This window comes from Peromyscus leucopus, chromosome 8b, assembly GCF_004664715.2.
Source record: "Peromyscus leucopus breed LL Stock chromosome 8b, UCI_PerLeu_2.1, whole genome shotgun sequence".
In the NCBI taxonomy this organism is placed as follows: Eukaryota; Metazoa; Chordata; class Mammalia; order Rodentia; family Cricetidae; genus Peromyscus; species Peromyscus leucopus.
In genome coordinates, this window is record NC_051086.1 from 35,922,690 (window position 1) to 35,941,303 (window position 18,614).

Here is an 18,614-nt window from a genome sequence, read left to right on the forward strand (position 1 = left end):
CCCTGTGAGGCACCCCCTTTCTGCCAGCCCCGTTCATTTTCCTCCCTCCCATCCCTCACCAGCAGCCTTGGGACTCCACATGCCTTCATCAGATTTATCTTTACCTGGCGTTTTCCACAGCTGACTCTGCCGGCCCTCATGCATCTGAATATTTGAGACGTGGAGCCTGGGCTTGGCCTGACACTACAGAGACCTCATGCTGGGTCCTGGAGCTCTGAGGCCTGCTGTCGGGGAGCACAGAACCCCAGTTGTATGGCAGAGAATGTAGTGAGCTAGAAAACAGCCAGAAAGGATCCCAGGACAGAACCCAGGAGTTCCTTCAATGCTTGCGGGAAGTTCTAGAAACAGCGAGGGCAGAGTCTTCATTGTCCTGCCCCATGGCAGAGGGGAAGACAGCTGTGACCAGCCATAAAAAGGGCTCTGGAAGGGAAGAGATAGCCTTGACCTGACTTGCAAAGTGAGCTTGTGTAGATGCAGATCAGAGAGTAGAGATGAGAAGTAGAGAATTTAGCTAGCCTGCCCAAGGCACTAGGTTCCAGCCCCAGCATCATGCAATTAGTTAACTAATTAAAATAAACAATAGTGATGGTTAGTCTCTAGTTTTGTTTTTTCAAGCGTGTGAGTCCAAGATGTTTCAGTCAGTAAAATGCCTTCCTTGTAAACAGGAGACCTGAGTTTAATGCCCAGAACCCACTTTAAAAAGCCAGGCAAGGTAAGGAAACAGAGGCAAGCAGATTCCTGGGGTTGGCTGGCCAGCCTAGCCTACTTGGTACATTCCAAGACTGGTAAGAGACCCTGTCTCAGAAAAGGTGGACAGTACCAGAAGAGCAAGAGCAAGGCTGTCCTCTAGCCTCCACACACATGGGGCACACACATGTACACACATGAATGCGCTCACACTGGAACTCTGATGCCCTGGCTCCTGCAAGGCTGCCTTTGACAGCAAGCTTCGGGGGGCCTGGTGAGGCCCACAGAGCTTGTCCTCCAATCCATCAACTCCAGTCACATCATCCGGACAGCTTGGGATTTCAGATTCACCCAGCTTGGAAACTGGACATTTTCCATGCTCCAAGCAAGTCCTGGGGAAAGTGCAGGGGAATTGTTTTCGGGAATATTTAGAGGCATGCTATTTGGAGTCTGCCTTTCTAAACTCAGTCAATACTTTCAATATAAATGTGTCCACTTTCCCTTTAAGGCTGGTCTCCTGAAGGCGGACACCACCCCTCCATGCTCATGGGCATTTGACTAGCCATGGGGCTCCCTCGTTTCCAGCCTATTTGCCCTTCCCATCACTGACTCAGAAGTCCGGATCCAGCCTTTGCTGCATACCAATCTTCTTTGGTGAATGATCTCATTCAGTCCTCTCAACCATCTTATGAAGAACAGATGGCCACCATTCAGGATTTTAAATAAGAAAGACAAGAAGACAGGGAGCTTGCCTTGGGTCACATGCTACTAACAAGTACTGAAGATAAAATAAAGGTTTCGAGTGTGTGGTTGCTTTGAGGGCAGACAGGCAACTCTAAGGCCTGCAACAAGTTCTGAGTAGGTCAGTGGTGTTCCTCTGGCTCTGGCTCTGGCTCTGGCTCCCTCTCTCCTGCCCATGGTGCCTCCCCAAGGAGCAAGATCTGTCACCCTAAAGCCAAACTTAGTTATCTGGAGCTCCGCAGTCCTTTTCTGGAGTCTCTTTGTGAGGTTGAGGCTGATCCCCTCAGGCTCCCCAAGTCATTGTGTCACGATGGTGCCTTGTTTGACAGGCCCACCTAAGCCAAGGCCCTGACCTAGGCTAGCAGGTCGCCTCTCTGTTCAGCTCAGCACTTAACACTCACCATTCATTAACAGCCTGGACTGTAAGATTATGTGTGAATTTATACATTTATTCCAGTAGAGATGTAAATTATTCCTTCTGGTGGCAAAGGTAGGCCTAGAGGTCCTGGATTTCTCAGCCTGTCTAGGTCACTCACTGGCAACATGCCATGCCCACCCACCTCATGTCTTCCTTCCTCCGTCTGTGTGCATTCAACTACCCCAGGTCCCCTTCTTCAGAACCAGCTTCTTCCTCGTGAATAAGGCAACCACAGCTGGGGAGATGGCTCAGCAGTTATGAGCTCTTTCTGCTCTTGGAAGAGTCTGGGTTTAGTTCCTAGCACCTACATCGGGTAGTTCACAACTGGCTGTAACTCCAGTTCCAGCGTTGCAACACCCTCTGGCCTTCATTGGCATCTACATGCATGTGGTGCATGTAACTCAAGCAGGTGCACATGATTACACATAAATAAAAATGAATAAGTACCTCTTTAAAAACAAAACAGTCAAAGAAGTGATACCTACAACCCCCAAGGTTGACCTCTAAGCTTCCACAGGAATGTGCTTCCTCTTACACATGCACTTGCACACTCACACATGTACACACACACACACACACACACACACACACATACACACAATGCTTAGATGAGCAAACATTCCACCCAGCTGCCCATGGTGACCATGTGTTTTCTTACAAATGTCTCAGCCAGCAGAAGCTAGAGGCAGCAGCAGCTTCATGCCAGGCTAGGGTTTGTGGCAGATGGCAGACAAGGTTCTTGAGGTTCTTGGTACCATGTGTGCTTCCCTGTCTTTTGCTTCCAACTCCCTCCTTCCAGCTCAGCAGTGAGCGGCTTCCTTGGAACCTCGCCATGACATGTCAGGGCATAGGTGAGGTGGTGGGGTTTCATCCTGAGGTCTTTCATGTAGCCGTTAGTGGTGAGCAGAGGCCAGGTGGCCCTGCCTGAGATCTGGAGCAGACATTCACCTGCTGAGAGGAAGGCAGGGCTGCTATCTGTACCAAGCAGAAGACAAAGTCAAGACATGGAGACACAATGCTAGGAAAAAACGTGCCAGCCAGCAATCCTCATCCCTAAGTGGCAAAGTGAATGAGTGCCCCCTCATCTCCATCTATTTTCTCTTGCTTTAACAGAACACCATAGACTGGGTAAATTATAAACAAAAGAAGTTTATTTGTTCCAAGAACATGGTCTCTGCACTGCTTCATGGTACGACAAGAAGGCCAGAAAGAGCCGGGGCTATGATGGAGTGAGCTGACTAGGAACCTGCCTGTGTGCTGGTCCCTCCCGCCTAGGCTAGCACTCATGCGATCATGACTGTCATGGTAGACCTTCATTGTCACCTTGACTGGATTTAGATCAAACACACCTCTGGGCCCATCGATACAGATGTTTCCAGGAAGCTTTAGCTAAGGAGGGAAGACCTACCCTGCGTGTGGGTAACACCATCATGGACGGGGGTCCCAGACTAAATGAAAGTGAGCTGAGCACCAGCATCCATCACTCTCTGCTTCCTGAGTGTGGGTGCGACGTGCCCAGCTGCCTCGTGCCCTTGCTGCCATGATGGAACTGGAGCCAGAGGAAACCCTTGCTTCCTTGAGTTTCGTTCATCAGCTGTTTGGCCGCAGCAGTGAGGAAAGAAGCTAAGTCGGTGCCCCAGCCACCTCCGAAAGGTCTTGTCCCTTTAACTCTGTCACGATCATAAGGCATACCAGCACCAATCTTGAAGGGAACATACTCAGCTTCCCCATGTGTCACCCTGGACACCATCTCTGAGATGGGAACACTCATGGATATACCGCAGACCAAGGAGCCAGAGTTTGGAAGCAAAGTAACCCACCTGGGGTCTTGAACGCACTGGGCTATGAGGAAGCCACACCCCAAACCACAAGTGAATCAGACTCCCTTTGCTGCACCCAGAAGCTATCCTGGAACTCAATCATTTGAATGGCCTCCCCTGGGGCTCAGGGTGGTGCTGAGTCTCACCTTATACAACCAAGCTCAGAGCTTCTGGCCACCAGGTCTGTGATGTCTGGTCCAGCGTTGTCTATGTATGACAGCAGGGGTCTTCAGCACCAACAAGTACAAATAGATTTGTAGCTCTACCACCATCCCTATAATGTATCAATTCCCATGTCTACCCATGTTCAGTAAATTTAATTAGTGGTGAAAAGCAGCTTATTTGGCAAGATGATCAGTTTTTAACCTGGGTAAATGACTTTCTTTATGACTATAAATTAGGCGCCTGCTATCTTTTTCACGCATCACGGTTGTCCTCATAAACACTGGAGGCAGTTGCCGCGAGTCTCACTCCGTTACCTTTCCCATTACTGTTTTATCATCATCCCGCTAGGAGTGGGAAATTCATTCTGCTTTAATGACAAAAAGGAAGTGGTGACGAGGGGCTTGTTTAATGAGGAAACTGCCTCATGGTCAGTGTCTCCATCCATGTCTGTCCCTGCCCAGGCAAGCTCAGCTCCCCCTGGGGCCTGCCATCCACAGCCTTGGTGAGGGCCACAGCCTTGGTGAGGGCCACAGCCTTGGTGAGGGCCACAGCCTTGGTGAGGGCCACAGCCTTGGTGAGGGACACAGCCTTGGTGAGGGCACATACCACGGGGCTTCATTGCTTCCTTTGTTTTAATTGCAAATAATTAAGAATCAAATATTTGCCGACCGCTGATTTCCACAGCCGAGAAAGAAGGTGAGAGTTCTCATTGTCTTCCATGACCACAGGTTGGCACAGATGTTTTCTTAACTGTGACCACCCCCCCTCCTCAGAGCACAGTTTACGGAAAGTGGCCTGCAAACTAATCAAAGAGCAATGGACCCCAGTGGTATTTAGTACAATCTGGCCTTTCAAAGAAGAGTGCCAAGTGGAATAGGCGCCCCTATCTGAATGAAGGTGGTCTTCTGAAGTCCCCTTTTCCCTGCCTCTCTAGGTCTCTAGTCCCCTTGACCACAGATGGCTCCTGCAGGGAGACTTAGGAGAGGCAGGTCAAGATGAATGGTCACCACATGTGACCCTCCCCATCACCCTCCCCATGCCAGCCTCTGACCTGGCATTGGAACATTGGCACTAAATTGGCCTTAAAATTGTTGTGTTTATTAAAACCTGAGAGTTCTGTGGCACAGAAGGACAGTGACCCAGCACCTGCAGAGCCTCCTAAAGCTAGAGCCAGGGCACACATTCTAGGGGAGCAGTAAAGGGAAGGAACATGGGCTGACTAAAGAAGAAATATCCCCCACCCAAGGTAAATTGGAGCTGATAGCCAGTGGGGGAGAGCAAGAGGGGTCACAGCTGGAGAAGAAACCCCACAGCTGGATCTGAGAAGCCAGACTTGAGCTGTTTCTTTTCAAAATGGGCCATTAGTTCTGTTTTGCTTGCATGGGGAAGTTCATTGAGACAGTGTCTAGTGGTAAGGCTTCGCTTCCTTGCCCTGTTTGGGAAGGAAGCAAAAGCTGGTCAATTCAGCACTGTGTTAGTGCCTTCTAGTGGCCGCTGGCATTTCCCAGGAGAATCCTGCTAATCAAACACACTTGGTGGCAAGGCAACCAGAAGTCAGGTGTGTGGGCTTCCGGCCCAGAGCCTGCTCTCGGCACCCTTCCCTTCCCTCTGCCACTGGTCAACCACCACAGGAAAACCGCTGGAGTAGGAGGGGTGGCCTCAGTGCCAAGGAGCCTTTGCAGTGAGGTGGGGACGGTCGGCCCCCTGAATAAAGGAGGTTTGCGTGCCCCGCTCTGGATCTGCACTCTTACTCTGCAGAGATAGGTTGGCCTTCGAGTTTATTATGATGCAAGAAAGCAGTCGATACTTCTTAACTTGCCAAGGTCAGGGGAATTTAAATGAGTTATTGAATCAAGGAGTTAATCTTCCCATAACTGGCTTTTTTTCCCCTTTCAAATCTATGATGATGAAAAGCAGACCTAACACAAAACAGGAAAAGGATTCTTGGTTTTCCCTCATACATGTGTTTGTCCCGGGGAGTAGAAGGTTCATTGTTGACAACCAGGGCCATTCTGTCTTGTATAGTGTATGGGAGATGGTTTATTTGTTTGGACTTAGTTGTTTATGTGATGTTTTGGTTTTGGTTTTTGGTACCTGGTCTTATGTAGTCCAGGCTAGACTCAAACTCAGTATGTAGCCAAAGCTGACCTTGAACTTCTGATCGTCCTGCCTCTACCTTCAAGATGAAGAGGATGACAGATGTGCACTACCATAACAAGCATGGAAGACCATTGCTTCAAAACATAAGGCAAAAATTTCCAGAGCTGTAAACTCTGTGTTCACGTTTAAATTCTTGGGACTTTGGGTTCTTTTTTTAATTCCCAGCATGCCACATGTTGTCGTTAATGGCATGGGGTCATCCTCTAATTCCCTGGACTCTTCTCATATGGTGGAATATTAGTTAAGTGCTCTGGATGGACTTCTCTCTTTATAAGCCACCCCCAGGCACCTGCCTCAGGATGTGAGCTCTGAGCACTACTGTGTGGAGATCCTTGTGGGTGTGTGTCAGACAGAGACTACCCAAACAGTATGGCAGATCCAAATTCCCGGGTGTTGTGGAATGTTAGTTTAAGATGTGCTATATTCATTTATGCTATGGAATATTTGTTTGATGATGCAAACATGTGTTGCATTGTTTTCTGTTGCATTTGTTTAACTCTGTAAAGCTGCATTACTTTGCCTGCCTAAAACACCTAATTGGTCTAATAAAGAACTGAACTGCCAATAGCTAGGCAGGAGAGAGGGATAGGTGGCTGCCAGGCAGAGAGAATAAACAGGAGGGAAAATCTAGGCTAGAGAGAGAAAGAGCAAGAAGCAGAAAAGGAGGCGAGGAGGATGCCAGGGGCCAGCCACCCAGCAATACAGCCAGTCACAGAGTAAAAAGAAAGAGATATATAGAAAAAAGAAAGGTAAAAATCCAAGAGACAAAATGTAGTTGAAGAAAAACAGGATAATTTAAGTTAGAAAAGGTGGCTAGAAATAAGCGAAACTAAGGCCGAGCATGCATAAGTAAGAATAAGTTCCCGTGTATTTATTATTTATTTGGGAGCTGGGTGGCAGGCCTCCAAAGAGTTAAAAACAAGCAAACAAACCAAAAAGAAACAAATACACCAGGGTCTCAGCCTTCTGTCTGCAGATACAAGATCAAAGGACTGGTCAGGAGTTGGAGAGGATGCTGGTGGCCCTGCTGATGGTGTGGACTCCCCACTTGCCTCCTCACCACACTTCCTCTCTAGACTGTGCAGTGGCTTCACAGGGCTGATGTAGCACTTCTCAATTCCTCTGCTCAGCTCTCTCTATACCTTTGCCTTGGACACTGGTCTGAAAACGAGCTCCTAAACTCCCAAAGTTCCTGTCTTAGTTACTTTTAAACTGCTATAATAAAAGACACCATGGTCAAAGGAACACATAGAAGGGTTTGTTGGGGGATTGCAATTCAAAGAGTGAGACAATGACCATCATGGTGGACAGCATGGCAGCAGGCAAGCAGGCATGGCTTTGGAGCAGGAGCTGAGAGCCCACATTTGATCCACAAGTGCAAGGAAGAAAGAGAAGCAGAGCTAATTTGGAATGGTATGAGCCCACTCTCAGTGACACACCCCCTCCAACAAAGCCACACCTCCTAATCCTTTCCAAACAGTTCCACCAACTGGGGACCAAGCATTCGAACCACAGCACCAGCCTTAGCTATATTATAGCTTTGTCACATTCCATTTTCAACAAGAATAACTAGGTCAAAGAGAAGTAGAGTTATGGCTTATTCATCTTTGAGACCTCTCAGAGACCTAGTGCACAGCCTGGCTGCAAGTCATCAGTTAAGAAAGAGAAAGGTGGATGTGGTAGCCCCATGCATGTGATACCAGCACTTGGGAGATGGATGCAGGAGAACCAGGAGATTGTAGCCAGTCTGGGTTAAATGAGACTCTGTCTCAAAATAAAGAAAAAGAAAAGTAAAAAGAATAAGAGGAGAAAAAAAAGAAGAGACAGAAGAAGGGATGGAAGAAGAAACCAGTTTCATAATGATTTTGATGCAGTTCTAGACTATGGAGTGGTCTCAGGGCACAGGAACAGGGGTTATTACTCTGTCCTCTGGTCTAAGGCACCTCTTAGCACAGAAGGACTGGGTATCTTCAGTGGGTGTGTGTCAGACAGAGACTACCCAAGTAGGATGGCAGATCCAAATTCCAGGGTGTTGTGGAATGTTAGTTTAAGATGTGCTACATTCGTTTATGCTATGGAATATTTGTTCAATGATGCAAAGATGTGCTGCATTGACGGCAATTGATCCAATTGATGGCAAGGAAGAGCAAGCCCATGAAAGCACAAATATTCACCAAGGGCCCTCCTGTGGGTTCCAAAGGAGCAGGTGCTGTGTCTGAGATGTTCAGAGTGAATCTCATAAAAACATGAGCTCCGCGCGGTACGACATCCCTTTTGACTCCTAGAGCTACTTCTTGGAGGAACAGGGACTCCATGTAGTACCCAGAGGCCCTTCACCCCACCATGGGTCACCTCAGCCTTACATGAAGTTGAGGCCTCTACGCTCCTACTGTTTGTGACATAAATGAGCAACACGGGCTGTCTGTGACTCTGTTCTCCAGCCCTGAGCTCACCCTCTGTGTTTGTGTGCATCCACAGGTCTTCCCAGCCCTGGGCTGTCAGCCTCCTGCGGGAAGAAACTCTGCAGCCACGGGAGCAGGTGCTTGCTTGACAGGGCGACAGGGCAGCCCTCGTGCCACTGTGTGGAGGTCTGCAGGCCCCGCTACATGCCTGTGTGTGGCTCCGATGGGAGGCTCTACGGGAACCACTGTGAGCTTCGCCGTGCAGCCTGCCTGCTGGGCAAGCGAATTGTCAGCGTACACAGCAAGGACTGCTTCCTCAAAGGTAGGACGAGGGCGCCTTGCCCCGGGCTGTGGAATTCTGTGATGCGTCTTCTGACACTCCTTTGGCCAGTGACGAAGGTGCTGTTTGCACAGGTCATGAGTATAGAGGAAGCGAAGAGAATAATTGGTACACGAGCCCAGTAGCAGCAGAGACCTTTCAGCAATGTGCATTCAGTCCGAGTCTAGTCTCCAGAGGTCTCCACCCCTTCCTCACCCTTGGATAACAGAATCTAGGGAGGTCAAACCGAACTCTTCCCTGGGGCAGAGTCTGTATCCACAGGGCACCAGACAACAGGCTATAACCCGGGTCTCCACACAGCTTATGTTCTGCAAAGTGTCAATAAAGACCACATGGAACAGAGTTCCATGGGTCAGGAAACTATATTGTACATATAAAATGACCAGATGATACCAGCAGAGTGGTCCCCAGCCAGGGGGAGAACATCCCATGCCTTGCCTTTTCAGAGAAGCTCTGAACGAGATCAGGAAACCACCACAAAGACAGCAGAACACACGTATGGAGACAGAGCAGAGAACTCACTCTGTGCCAGGGTTAGGTGGGAAGAGAAGGGCGAGACAGTACGAGCCACAGGAAGGGTTCAATTTTATGTATTAATATGTCCTCAGCACCGGCACACAAAGGTGCTCAGAGGCTTACAAATACATGTGAATGTAAAGGCTAGAATGCTGTTCCTATGTCCATGTGGCCTCAGGACACATAGTATGTGCCATGACCTGCAGAAATGTTTGTAAGCCTGAATGGCCATGTGTGCATTAAGTTTCTTATGCTACAGAAGCAGAACGTGGCAGATGGACAGATCTACCTTGACTAATCTAGGGGACACTGGAGGTGGGAGAGCTGTCTTCAGATTCTGTGAAATCGGAGGTTTGCTTTGGATATAGCAAGGAAGGCCAGGACCGGGAGTGGGGTGGGCTGGGGAAGGGGGGGGCAGGGAGGAACGTGTGTTTGCAGTGCTGGCCACCAAGGGCTACAGAACTACTTTGTAGTGATGAGCTGGGCCTCACAGGCTCCCTGTGACTACCCCCAGCATGTGCGTGTTCCACAGGACACAAGCCTGGGTTGGGTGGTTACAGTCTAAGTGAGGAAAACAGTTATGTGAGCCTCCGCCCCCTCTGCCCCCAGCCACCGGCACCAAAGTAACAACTAGGCTGTTCTGGTTTAACTGTGGTGGAGTGGCCTCTGGGAAGGGGCACTTAAGCCTGGACAGGAATAATCTCAGACACTTTCATGGCTGTGCTCATGACGCTAATGTTCAGGTGCTTCAAAATCATGAGGTGCATTATGCAGATGAGACCACAATGAGCTGAGGACAAATGCCTGGAAGGGCTGCCCCACTCATGGCCGCCGCTTCCCCGGCAACCGAGCGCACTAAAACACTTGACCAGTTGCTCCAGCTTTATTGGGCGTGTTGAATTTTATAGACTGATGTTCCATTCTCTGGTTTCCAATATCCCCAAATTGCGTCTTGCGGAAGGTTTTTTTATTTCCTCGTTGGAGTGTGCATGGCCTCCCTTGCCATCGGTTATTCAAACAGCATTTCTCACTTCGTGCGGGGGAAGGAACAATGGCCACAAAACCTGCCACAGTGAGGGATGGCAAGGGCAGCCTCCAGCAGGGCTGGGTGGTGATTGAATTCATGCGCTGAGGCTTCCTAACGCCAGTTCTGTGAACCCCGACCCACACAGAGCTGTTCCCCTCCAGACCCCTCTTCAAGTGAGCAATGTCTGCACGCATCCCTAAATACCAGATTACATCTGGGCTCTGGGATGTCTCAGCTGTGTGACCCCAGGTGCCTCTCTGTACTTCTCTGGTCCATCCTCTCCTTCAGCTATACCATGGTCCTGGTGGCCATCACTGTCTGCTCTGGCTGTGCAGAGTGATGGAAGTACAAAAGGTCATGTGTTACAGTACCTGGCGTCCACTGCATCTGATACAGACCATCATTGCTCCTTCTCAGCTAATGTGGCCACAGACTTAGGGCCTAGAGATGCCCAGACTGAAGGGAACACAGAGGCAAAAACAGAAGTCCACCTGGGGGGCTCGTGGGGGACTTTCTGAGCCCAGATAGCTTATATCTGGTGGACAGAGACTGGGTATGGGAGGTACTGAGTACCAAGCACTAATGCTGTCATGGAGTGTCCACCTAGAACCAGGACTTCTCTACTCTTGATCCTAGGGTCTGGACTTCTTAGAAAATCCTTTAACAAAGTAGTTCTCAACCTTCCTAATGCTGCAACCCTCTAATTACAATTCCTCATGTTGTGGGGACCCCAACCACAAAATTATTTCCATTGCTACTTCATAACTGTAATTTTGCTACTGTTATGAATCATAATGCGAATACTTTTGGAGACAGGTTTTCCAAAGGGGTCCCAACAGGCTGAGAAGCAGTGCTTTAACACCTCATGCTAGGTTGGCTCCAGTCACGGCAGGCAGGAAGGCCCAGTCTCCTCTTCCAGCATTCCTCTAGGGTGTGTCCAGCAAACTGGAGGGACCTAGGCTGATGAGGGTGGAAGACAGATCAACCCTGAGCAAGAAACATCCCCCCAGAGCCACGGCTCCAGTAGAAAACCAACAACAGAGGCTTAGCAGGACCGAGGTGGGGGATAAAGAGGGAGGAGGGTATGCAGGACCACATCATCTGCTGTCTCTATCTACCTCACAGTGGCAGCAGTCTGTTTAATATCAGCTTGAGCTCTGTCTTTAAAATACTTCTTCCCCATGAAAACACAAATTCTAACATCATCCGTCTTCTCTTCTCTGAGTGAACATAGGACTTCACTCTCTAGGAGGGCATCTGTCCCCAGAAGCCAATCTATGGACTCTCCTAATGGGGCCAGAGTGTAGATCAAGTCGAAGGGCTGTGGCAGACGACACTGGACCAAGGCACTGTGTCTACAGCCCCTGGAGGGAAGGCTTCTGCCGAGAGCTGGCTGGTGACAGGGCCCTCACCACACAGTGTGAGAGAAGAGTCAGAATTCTAAGCCCCCTGTTCATAAGAAAACTTCTGGTATCAATCAATCCCAGCTGCTATGGTGACAGAATTCTTTGTGACAACTAAATAATAAAGTATCATTTAGGGATCATTGACCTGCGTGAAAAATCAGACTAAACTTGGGTGGCTTCTACCCACGTTTGTGGCTTTAATCCCAGGTCTCCTGGGCCAGAAGCTGGGTGTCTCTTATTCAGTGTCAGGAGCAAGGAGAGGTATGGGAAAGATGTTTTGTGTATGCTTTCCCTCAGCTCCAAATACCACCAAGATAATATACCCAGATACTGGATGGGACTCACTGCCTAGCTTCATACAGAATTTGTGTTTGAAGGCATCTTGTCACAATGCATTCCTCCACGCACACTAGTTTCCCCTTGAAAAGTTATTTTTCAGACTTGGTTTTGAAGTCACACTTTCTCCTACGAGCTTGCCTTCCGAGCAGTCCCTCACCATGCTAGAGTCATGTTCCATGGCTGATCTGGTGGCATAGTTCGGAAGAATTCCAAACAAACCATGAAATTATGGAAGCAAAAAGGGTGGTTCAAGTTTGTCTTAAGTGAACCCTCCAGCTTCCTCAGCTGCAGTATTTGCAAATGTCCTTCAGATTGCTCAGCATCCAGAGGCATGCTGCCAGGCCAGTGACATCCGAGAAGATAATTTCCACTTACATTAAAAACCAATGAGTAGACCACACACTCACACTCACTAGCCTTTTCTATCCTTTTCAAAGACTTATCTTCTAAAATTATATGTACATGTGTGTGCTTGTGTCTGTGGGTTATGTATGAGAAAGTAAACATGCTCAAAGAGACCAGAGGAAGGTCTCAGATCCCAAGGAGCTAGAGTTACAGGCACTTGGGAGTTTCCAGATATGGGCACTGAGAACAGAACTCCCATCCTCTGCAAAAGCAGCAAGTTCCCTTAACTTCTGTACCTCCCTCCAGCATTCTGGATTTTTTTTTTATCTTAAGTATTGGTGAACAGTCATGAAAACTCAACTCTTCATTCACACATTAGTAAAGCAAATCTTGATGCCAGAGAACCTTCTTTTCCTTCTCCCTCTCTTTTCATCTTACTGTTTATTATTACTGTTGTTGTTGTTGTTGTTACTTGCATCTTGGTGCTTTCAGAACTTAAATTAGGCTTCACACCTTCCCAGGGCCATTTCTATACTTCCACAAGTCTCTTCTGTCCTGCCAGGACAAGTTACTCTCATCCTAGGCTGTGCCAGCCACGAGAGACTCTAGTCACCAGGATGTGTGTGATCTTGCTGCAGACTTGGTGACAGAATGGGCTGTGGTTTAACTCTACCAGAGGAGCAGCCCCTCTAGCTTGCAAGCCCTCTAACAAGGAAAGAGTTAGACCCAAAGAAACCAGGGGAGGTCCAGGCTTCTGGGGCTGAGTGTGCTGCTGTGCCTTCTTGGACTAGGCCACTGAGGTTGGCCTCATCTGTAAAGTGGGTAGGATAACAGTACCTCTTTCCTCTCCTGGGGTGGTGTGAGTATGAAATGGGCCATGACTGCTTGACTAAGCACCTATAAGTGGCGTTGATTGTGATGTCATTGCAAACAGCCGGGCACATTCAAGGGTAGCTGTCAAATTCCCAGCCTCTTACATGACCATGATGATTAATCTTGACCATCTGCTTGGCTGGACTGAGAGGTGCCTAGGAGACTGGTAAAGTGCTTCTGTGAGTGTGTCTGTGAGGACATTCTCCACATGGTATCATGAGCCAGACACGGTGGCACAGGCTTGTCATCCCAGCACTGGGAAGGCTGAGGCAGGAATGTCAAAAATTCAAGGTGAACCTGAGCCATACAGTGATGAAAGAGAGAGATTAGACTGTGATTGTGAGGGTTCAGGATTCTGACTGAATTAATTATGAAACAGTAGCATTTTTTTGAGGTATTAGAGAAGTAGAAGAACCAGGTCATGGGGTGTGTTCTTCAGAACTTTCCGCTTCCCATATTCCCTTCCTCAGCTTCCCAGCAAACAGGAAGTAAAGAACCTTCCATACCAGACTTTCCCACTACTGTCATGTCTGCCCAGATGCATGAAGCCAAATGACCCTGGGCTGAAGCCTCTGGAGACGTGAGCCAAAATAAATCCTCCCTCCTTTACAATTGTTCTCTCAAGTACCCTTGGTCCCAGCTACACAAATATACAATGGCAATACTGGCTAAGGGTTGAAAGGTGAGGGCTGGTGTCTCTCCCTTTGAGTTAGAGGAGACAAGATGAGTCTCCCCGTTTCTTTAGGAAGTGACTAGAATTTGACCTTCAAACGGCTCCTTCTGTGAGAAAAGATGAGTGACCCAAGTTTACTAGCTGGTTAGCAAGGAGCAAGAGAACCTGATACTCAGCAAGGAAGCAATATCTGGAACGTACAAAAGGGTTCTGGGAAATGTTAGTAGAATCTGAGGGAGAGATTCACCTGTCAGATGTGAAGGAGAGTGAGCATTCATGAGCACACTTGGCAGAGGAGACCCAGGAGGTGGATGGAGGAGCTACCAGGTAGAAACAGTGAGGTAGGGTTTCAAGGGTGCATAAAGGATCAAGTGTCTGAACTTTGGGTCCTGGGGTGGGGCTCAGGGAAGGGCCAAGCAAGCAGTGTGAACTCAAGCTGACTCTATCTATATGAGGAAGAGGGAGGGGACAGCTGGAATAAAGGCCAGCTCCAGTCCCTTGCATCCAAACTCTCTCAGCCTACAGCTTCTCTAACCAGAGACACCAAGACCTCAAGGATGTATAGGAATCTCTATAGGAATGTCTCTGGACATTCTCTAATTTTGGATACTCCACACTCCATGGATCTGGCCAGCATCCATGCAGACAACTAGAGACTGGCTGAACTGAAAACTAACCCACATCCCAGCATAAACATGCACCCCATCTCAGCCTCCTTGGAGTGCATTTATCCCACTTGTAGAATCTGCTTCCAGAGTAGGGGGAAAAATGACTTCAAACAAACCTGTATGCTCTTTGAATATTTCCCCTTGGATTTCAGCAAGAAATGTCTTGGTATGAGTCCCCTGCAAATTTGCAAGAACACTATCAGTTCAGCACGTGTGGTGTGCTCCACAGAACAGCTGCATTCTGAATGAATTAATTACAATCCAGTAATTAAAAATTGCTAATAAGTTATTGAGCTGAGAAAGTCTTGCACTGCATTGATTTCACGCACAGAAACAAGTTACGGCCTCTGAGCCTCCCACCTCCCCCATTGTTCCCTGCTGTCTTCAGGCACCCCTTCTGCTTGTCTCTACGTGCCCTCTTTCTGTCTAACTTTCTCAGTGTGTTGGCCATTGGCAGGCTCACTCTCCATTCCTAAAGTCAAAAGAAAAGAGTGTGCATTGGATCCTTCTGGAACCATGTAAGCTTTCTCTACCCTTTTCTACCACAGCCATTGAACTACTTAAGATCACCCGCAGAGGGCAATGTTGGTGGCTGAGTGTTTAAGAGCACTTGTTGCACAACCATGGGGAATTGAGTTCAGATTCCAGCACCCACATTACAAGCAGGGTATGGTCTTGAGATCCCCTATAACTCCAAAGCTGAGAGGCTTGAAGACCACTGGATCTTGTTGGCTGCCAGCCTAGTCAATAAAAGCAAGCTCCAATTAAGGAGAGACCTTGCCCTAAAGGAATAAGATAGAGAGAGGCTGGAGGGTGGTTACCCAACACCCTACACTGGCATCTGTGCCTTGTTCACACACATACATATACCACACACACACAAAGATCATCTATATAGACAAACAAATGGTAGATAGATATATGATGGATTGATATATGATATGATACATGCAGGACCAGAACTTTGCTGTATGAACTCCAAGCTAGCCAGCATGCCAGGGGAAGCTCTACAAAGCACAGAATCCCCTCTGGGATAAGTCTTTGCCAGTGCCTAGCTCCCTTCCATACTAAACATCTTTACAAATGTAGACGTCTGCTTTATTTTTCTCTGCCCAGCTCACTGGAGATGTTCTACTAATTTTTTTTGGCTGAATCCATACGTTAGTGACTATTCAACATACAGTCTCTTTGAGGGCCCCGAATGACAGAACAGGAGCTCCTCAGAAGACCTCAGCAAAGAGTAGATGGATCCAGCCAGGCAGTAGTGGCGCATGGCTTTGATCCAGCACTCAGGAGGCAGAGGCAGGTGGATCTCTGAGTTCGAGGCCAACCTGGTCTACAGAGCAAGTTCCAGGACAGCCAGGATTGTTACACAGAGAAACCTTGTTTCAAGAAACAAAACAAACAAGGAAAAATATTAAATGGACCATGAGAAGGACCTTGCTCAGAGCCCTTGTGGGTTCTCTGGGACAGGAGGGTGCCATCCCTTGGATCTAGAAAGCCCCTGTAGGCTCACGGTCTACATCTTTATTCCCCAGCTACTGGCACCATTTGAGCACCAAGGCTTAAGGAGGAACTGTTAGGAGATGGGCCCCAGCTGGTGGAAGTGGCTGACTAGGGGCAGACCTTGAAGATTATACCTACTCCTAGATCCTGCTTTGCTCTTGATCCCTGGTCTACCGGGATGTGAACAACGTCTACCACATACTCCCATTGCCATGAACTCCATCATTCATGTCTTGCCCTGCGATGATGGACTGAGACACACTCTTCCCCCAATGAAGTCATGAGCCAAGACAAATCTTTCCTTCCTTAAGTTCTTCTTGTGTAATATGTTGTCATAGCAAAAGAAACTTCTCGAGGGCCATCAAAACACTGAGGAGGAAGAAGGAAGGAGAGGAACAGTGAAGGGACAGACACGGAGCTCCCTGCTTAACGACTATCCCTCCAGGAGGCTGCTTAGAGGAAAGCCCTCCATGGAGAGAAAAGTGACCTTCGCCCCAGCAGCTCAGGCCCTGCAGAGCAGAGACGGTGCCCAGCACCTGGGAGGTTTCAGATGCTCACTCCAAGTCAATGGTAAATTACTAGAGCGAGAAGAAGTTGATTTGGGACTTCCTTAAGGCTCTCCCCTACTGTGCCTTCAATTAAGATCAAGGTTCCTGGGAAGCAGCCACTAAATGGTACTACATATCCGATCTCTGTGCTCAAGCAGTTTATCTAATTATGTGTGTGACAGACTCAGCAGCCGTCAGACCAGCCACAACTCTAACGTGTTGACTCTGTACCTCCCGCCCGCTGCAGCGTGTGTCTGCTCACTCAGATCCCAGGGCAGAACTTCCTCGCTCTCCTACAGATGTGCGTTCCTTAGGTTTTCTGCTGCATGGTGACTCGAGGAGCCGGAGGGCCCATGGTGGGGGATAGGAATTGGGCAAGAAGCTTGGTGGCCAGGCTGGTCCTGATTCCTGTTCCTTTTGTCTTTGCCTCCATCCAGTCTCTAGGGATGATATAAATGTCCAACTCCTCTGCCTGCTTTTCTGCTCAGGAAAGCAACATTTAAGCCACCTTTCCTTCTCCAGAGAGAAAAGGAACACAGAACTGTGACAATAATGGAAATAAATGAGCCCCATGCAGTGACCTGAGGAAGCACAGTAGGAGTTTTGGGCAGGATCCCCGGTGGAGCGTGCTCTTGCCATAAAACCACACCACAGTGACTAACCAAATGTGGGGGTCTGAGCTGCTCCTCCTCACTACCCCAGAGCTGAGGAGACCTCACTCCTTGTGCCTCCCGGGTCACTGGATCTGCTATGGCTCATTGTCAGGCAAAAACTTGTGCTCAGTCCTCTCCCAGATCCCAGTGCCTTGGGAGAGCCGGGTCCAGGATGGAGAGTATTCCAGGGTGTGAAGGGACGGAGCACTTCCCTGCATCTGCTGGTCTGAGGCATCACCTCTCCTCAGGAGCAGTGCCCTCTGCTTTTCTTCACCTACTCCATTCCGCTCTGATGCATCCTGCCACTCAGCAATGGAGGCAATCGGAGTGAAAATGGCTTTCAAAAACCTCCTGCTAAATGAAAGGAGCAGGATCACTTCATTTGCAGGTAATTAAAACAGCCAGCTGCGGTGAACTCTGTCCACTGCCTTTTATAAGCAGATGCGTCTGAGATGTGTTTCTCGGAGGAGCTGGAAAGGAGGGCCCCTCGGGGACCTGCCAGTCATCCCCCTTTTCTCTCTTCCTAAAGGAACTTTCATTTCCTCTTCTGCTCTTTGTCCTCAGTCTACCCTCACTTCTTAAGATGGCTAAGATGGGGGCCTGAACCCCCCATCTCGTTCTCAGTGGTCCAGTGATGCTTCTGGGATGTGGCTCAATGCCTCTTTCACTTACTCTGCCTTACTGAGCTGGTACTCATAAGCTCTCTCTCGTTCTCTCTCTCTTTCTCTCTGTATGTCTTTCTCTTTCTCTATCTCTCTCTCTTTCTGTATGTCTCTCTCTCTGTATGTCTCTCTCTCTCTCTCTCTCTCTCTCTCTCTCTGTGTGTGTGTGTGTGTGTGTGTGTGTGTGTGTGTCTTTCTGCATCCCTCTTTATCTCTGTCTCCTCCCTCCTTCCTTACCTCCCTGGTTTTCTCCTTCCTCTCACACTCATGTTTCAATCTCTATTTCTCAGATGTTGCATAGTTCACTCTAATACAATCACATGGTCCATATTTCCTTTGACACATAATAAGCCCAAGGTCTTTGCTAAGGGCATTGGCAGAGATCTTCAAGTCCATGTAAATTCTCTTACTCCACCTGATAAATTGATAAGGCTCAAACGGACCCAGGTTTCTTTGGCTCTCCGTAGCTTTTCCAGCGCTAATAGAATAGGGGCCTCTAAGCCATGGTGTCCTGATGTTGGAAACTTCCCTGATAGGTAGATGAGGGTCAAGAATGGGGGTGGGGGGTGGGGAGGAGGCAAGGAAGAGGTATCTTACAAGGTCTCAAAAGGAGAAATACTTCTACCAAGGACTCGTCAAAGGAGAGCACAGGGCAGGGGTGGAGG

The 18,614-nt window shown here is 48.6% G+C and overlaps 1 protein-coding gene across 1 annotated transcript in view; it reads left to right on the forward strand.

Annotated features, from left to right (window-relative positions):
- Fstl4 (follistatin like 4) overlaps positions 1-18,614 on the forward strand; it is a 416,197-nt gene that overhangs the window by 218,309 nt on the left and 179,274 nt on the right. Inside the window, exon 4 of the mRNA XM_028855681.1 lies at positions 8,470-8,715. Coding sequence (XP_028711514.1) covers positions 8,470-8,715 — 246 coding nt within the window. The remainder of the gene's footprint in view (positions 1-8,469; positions 8,716-18,614) is intronic.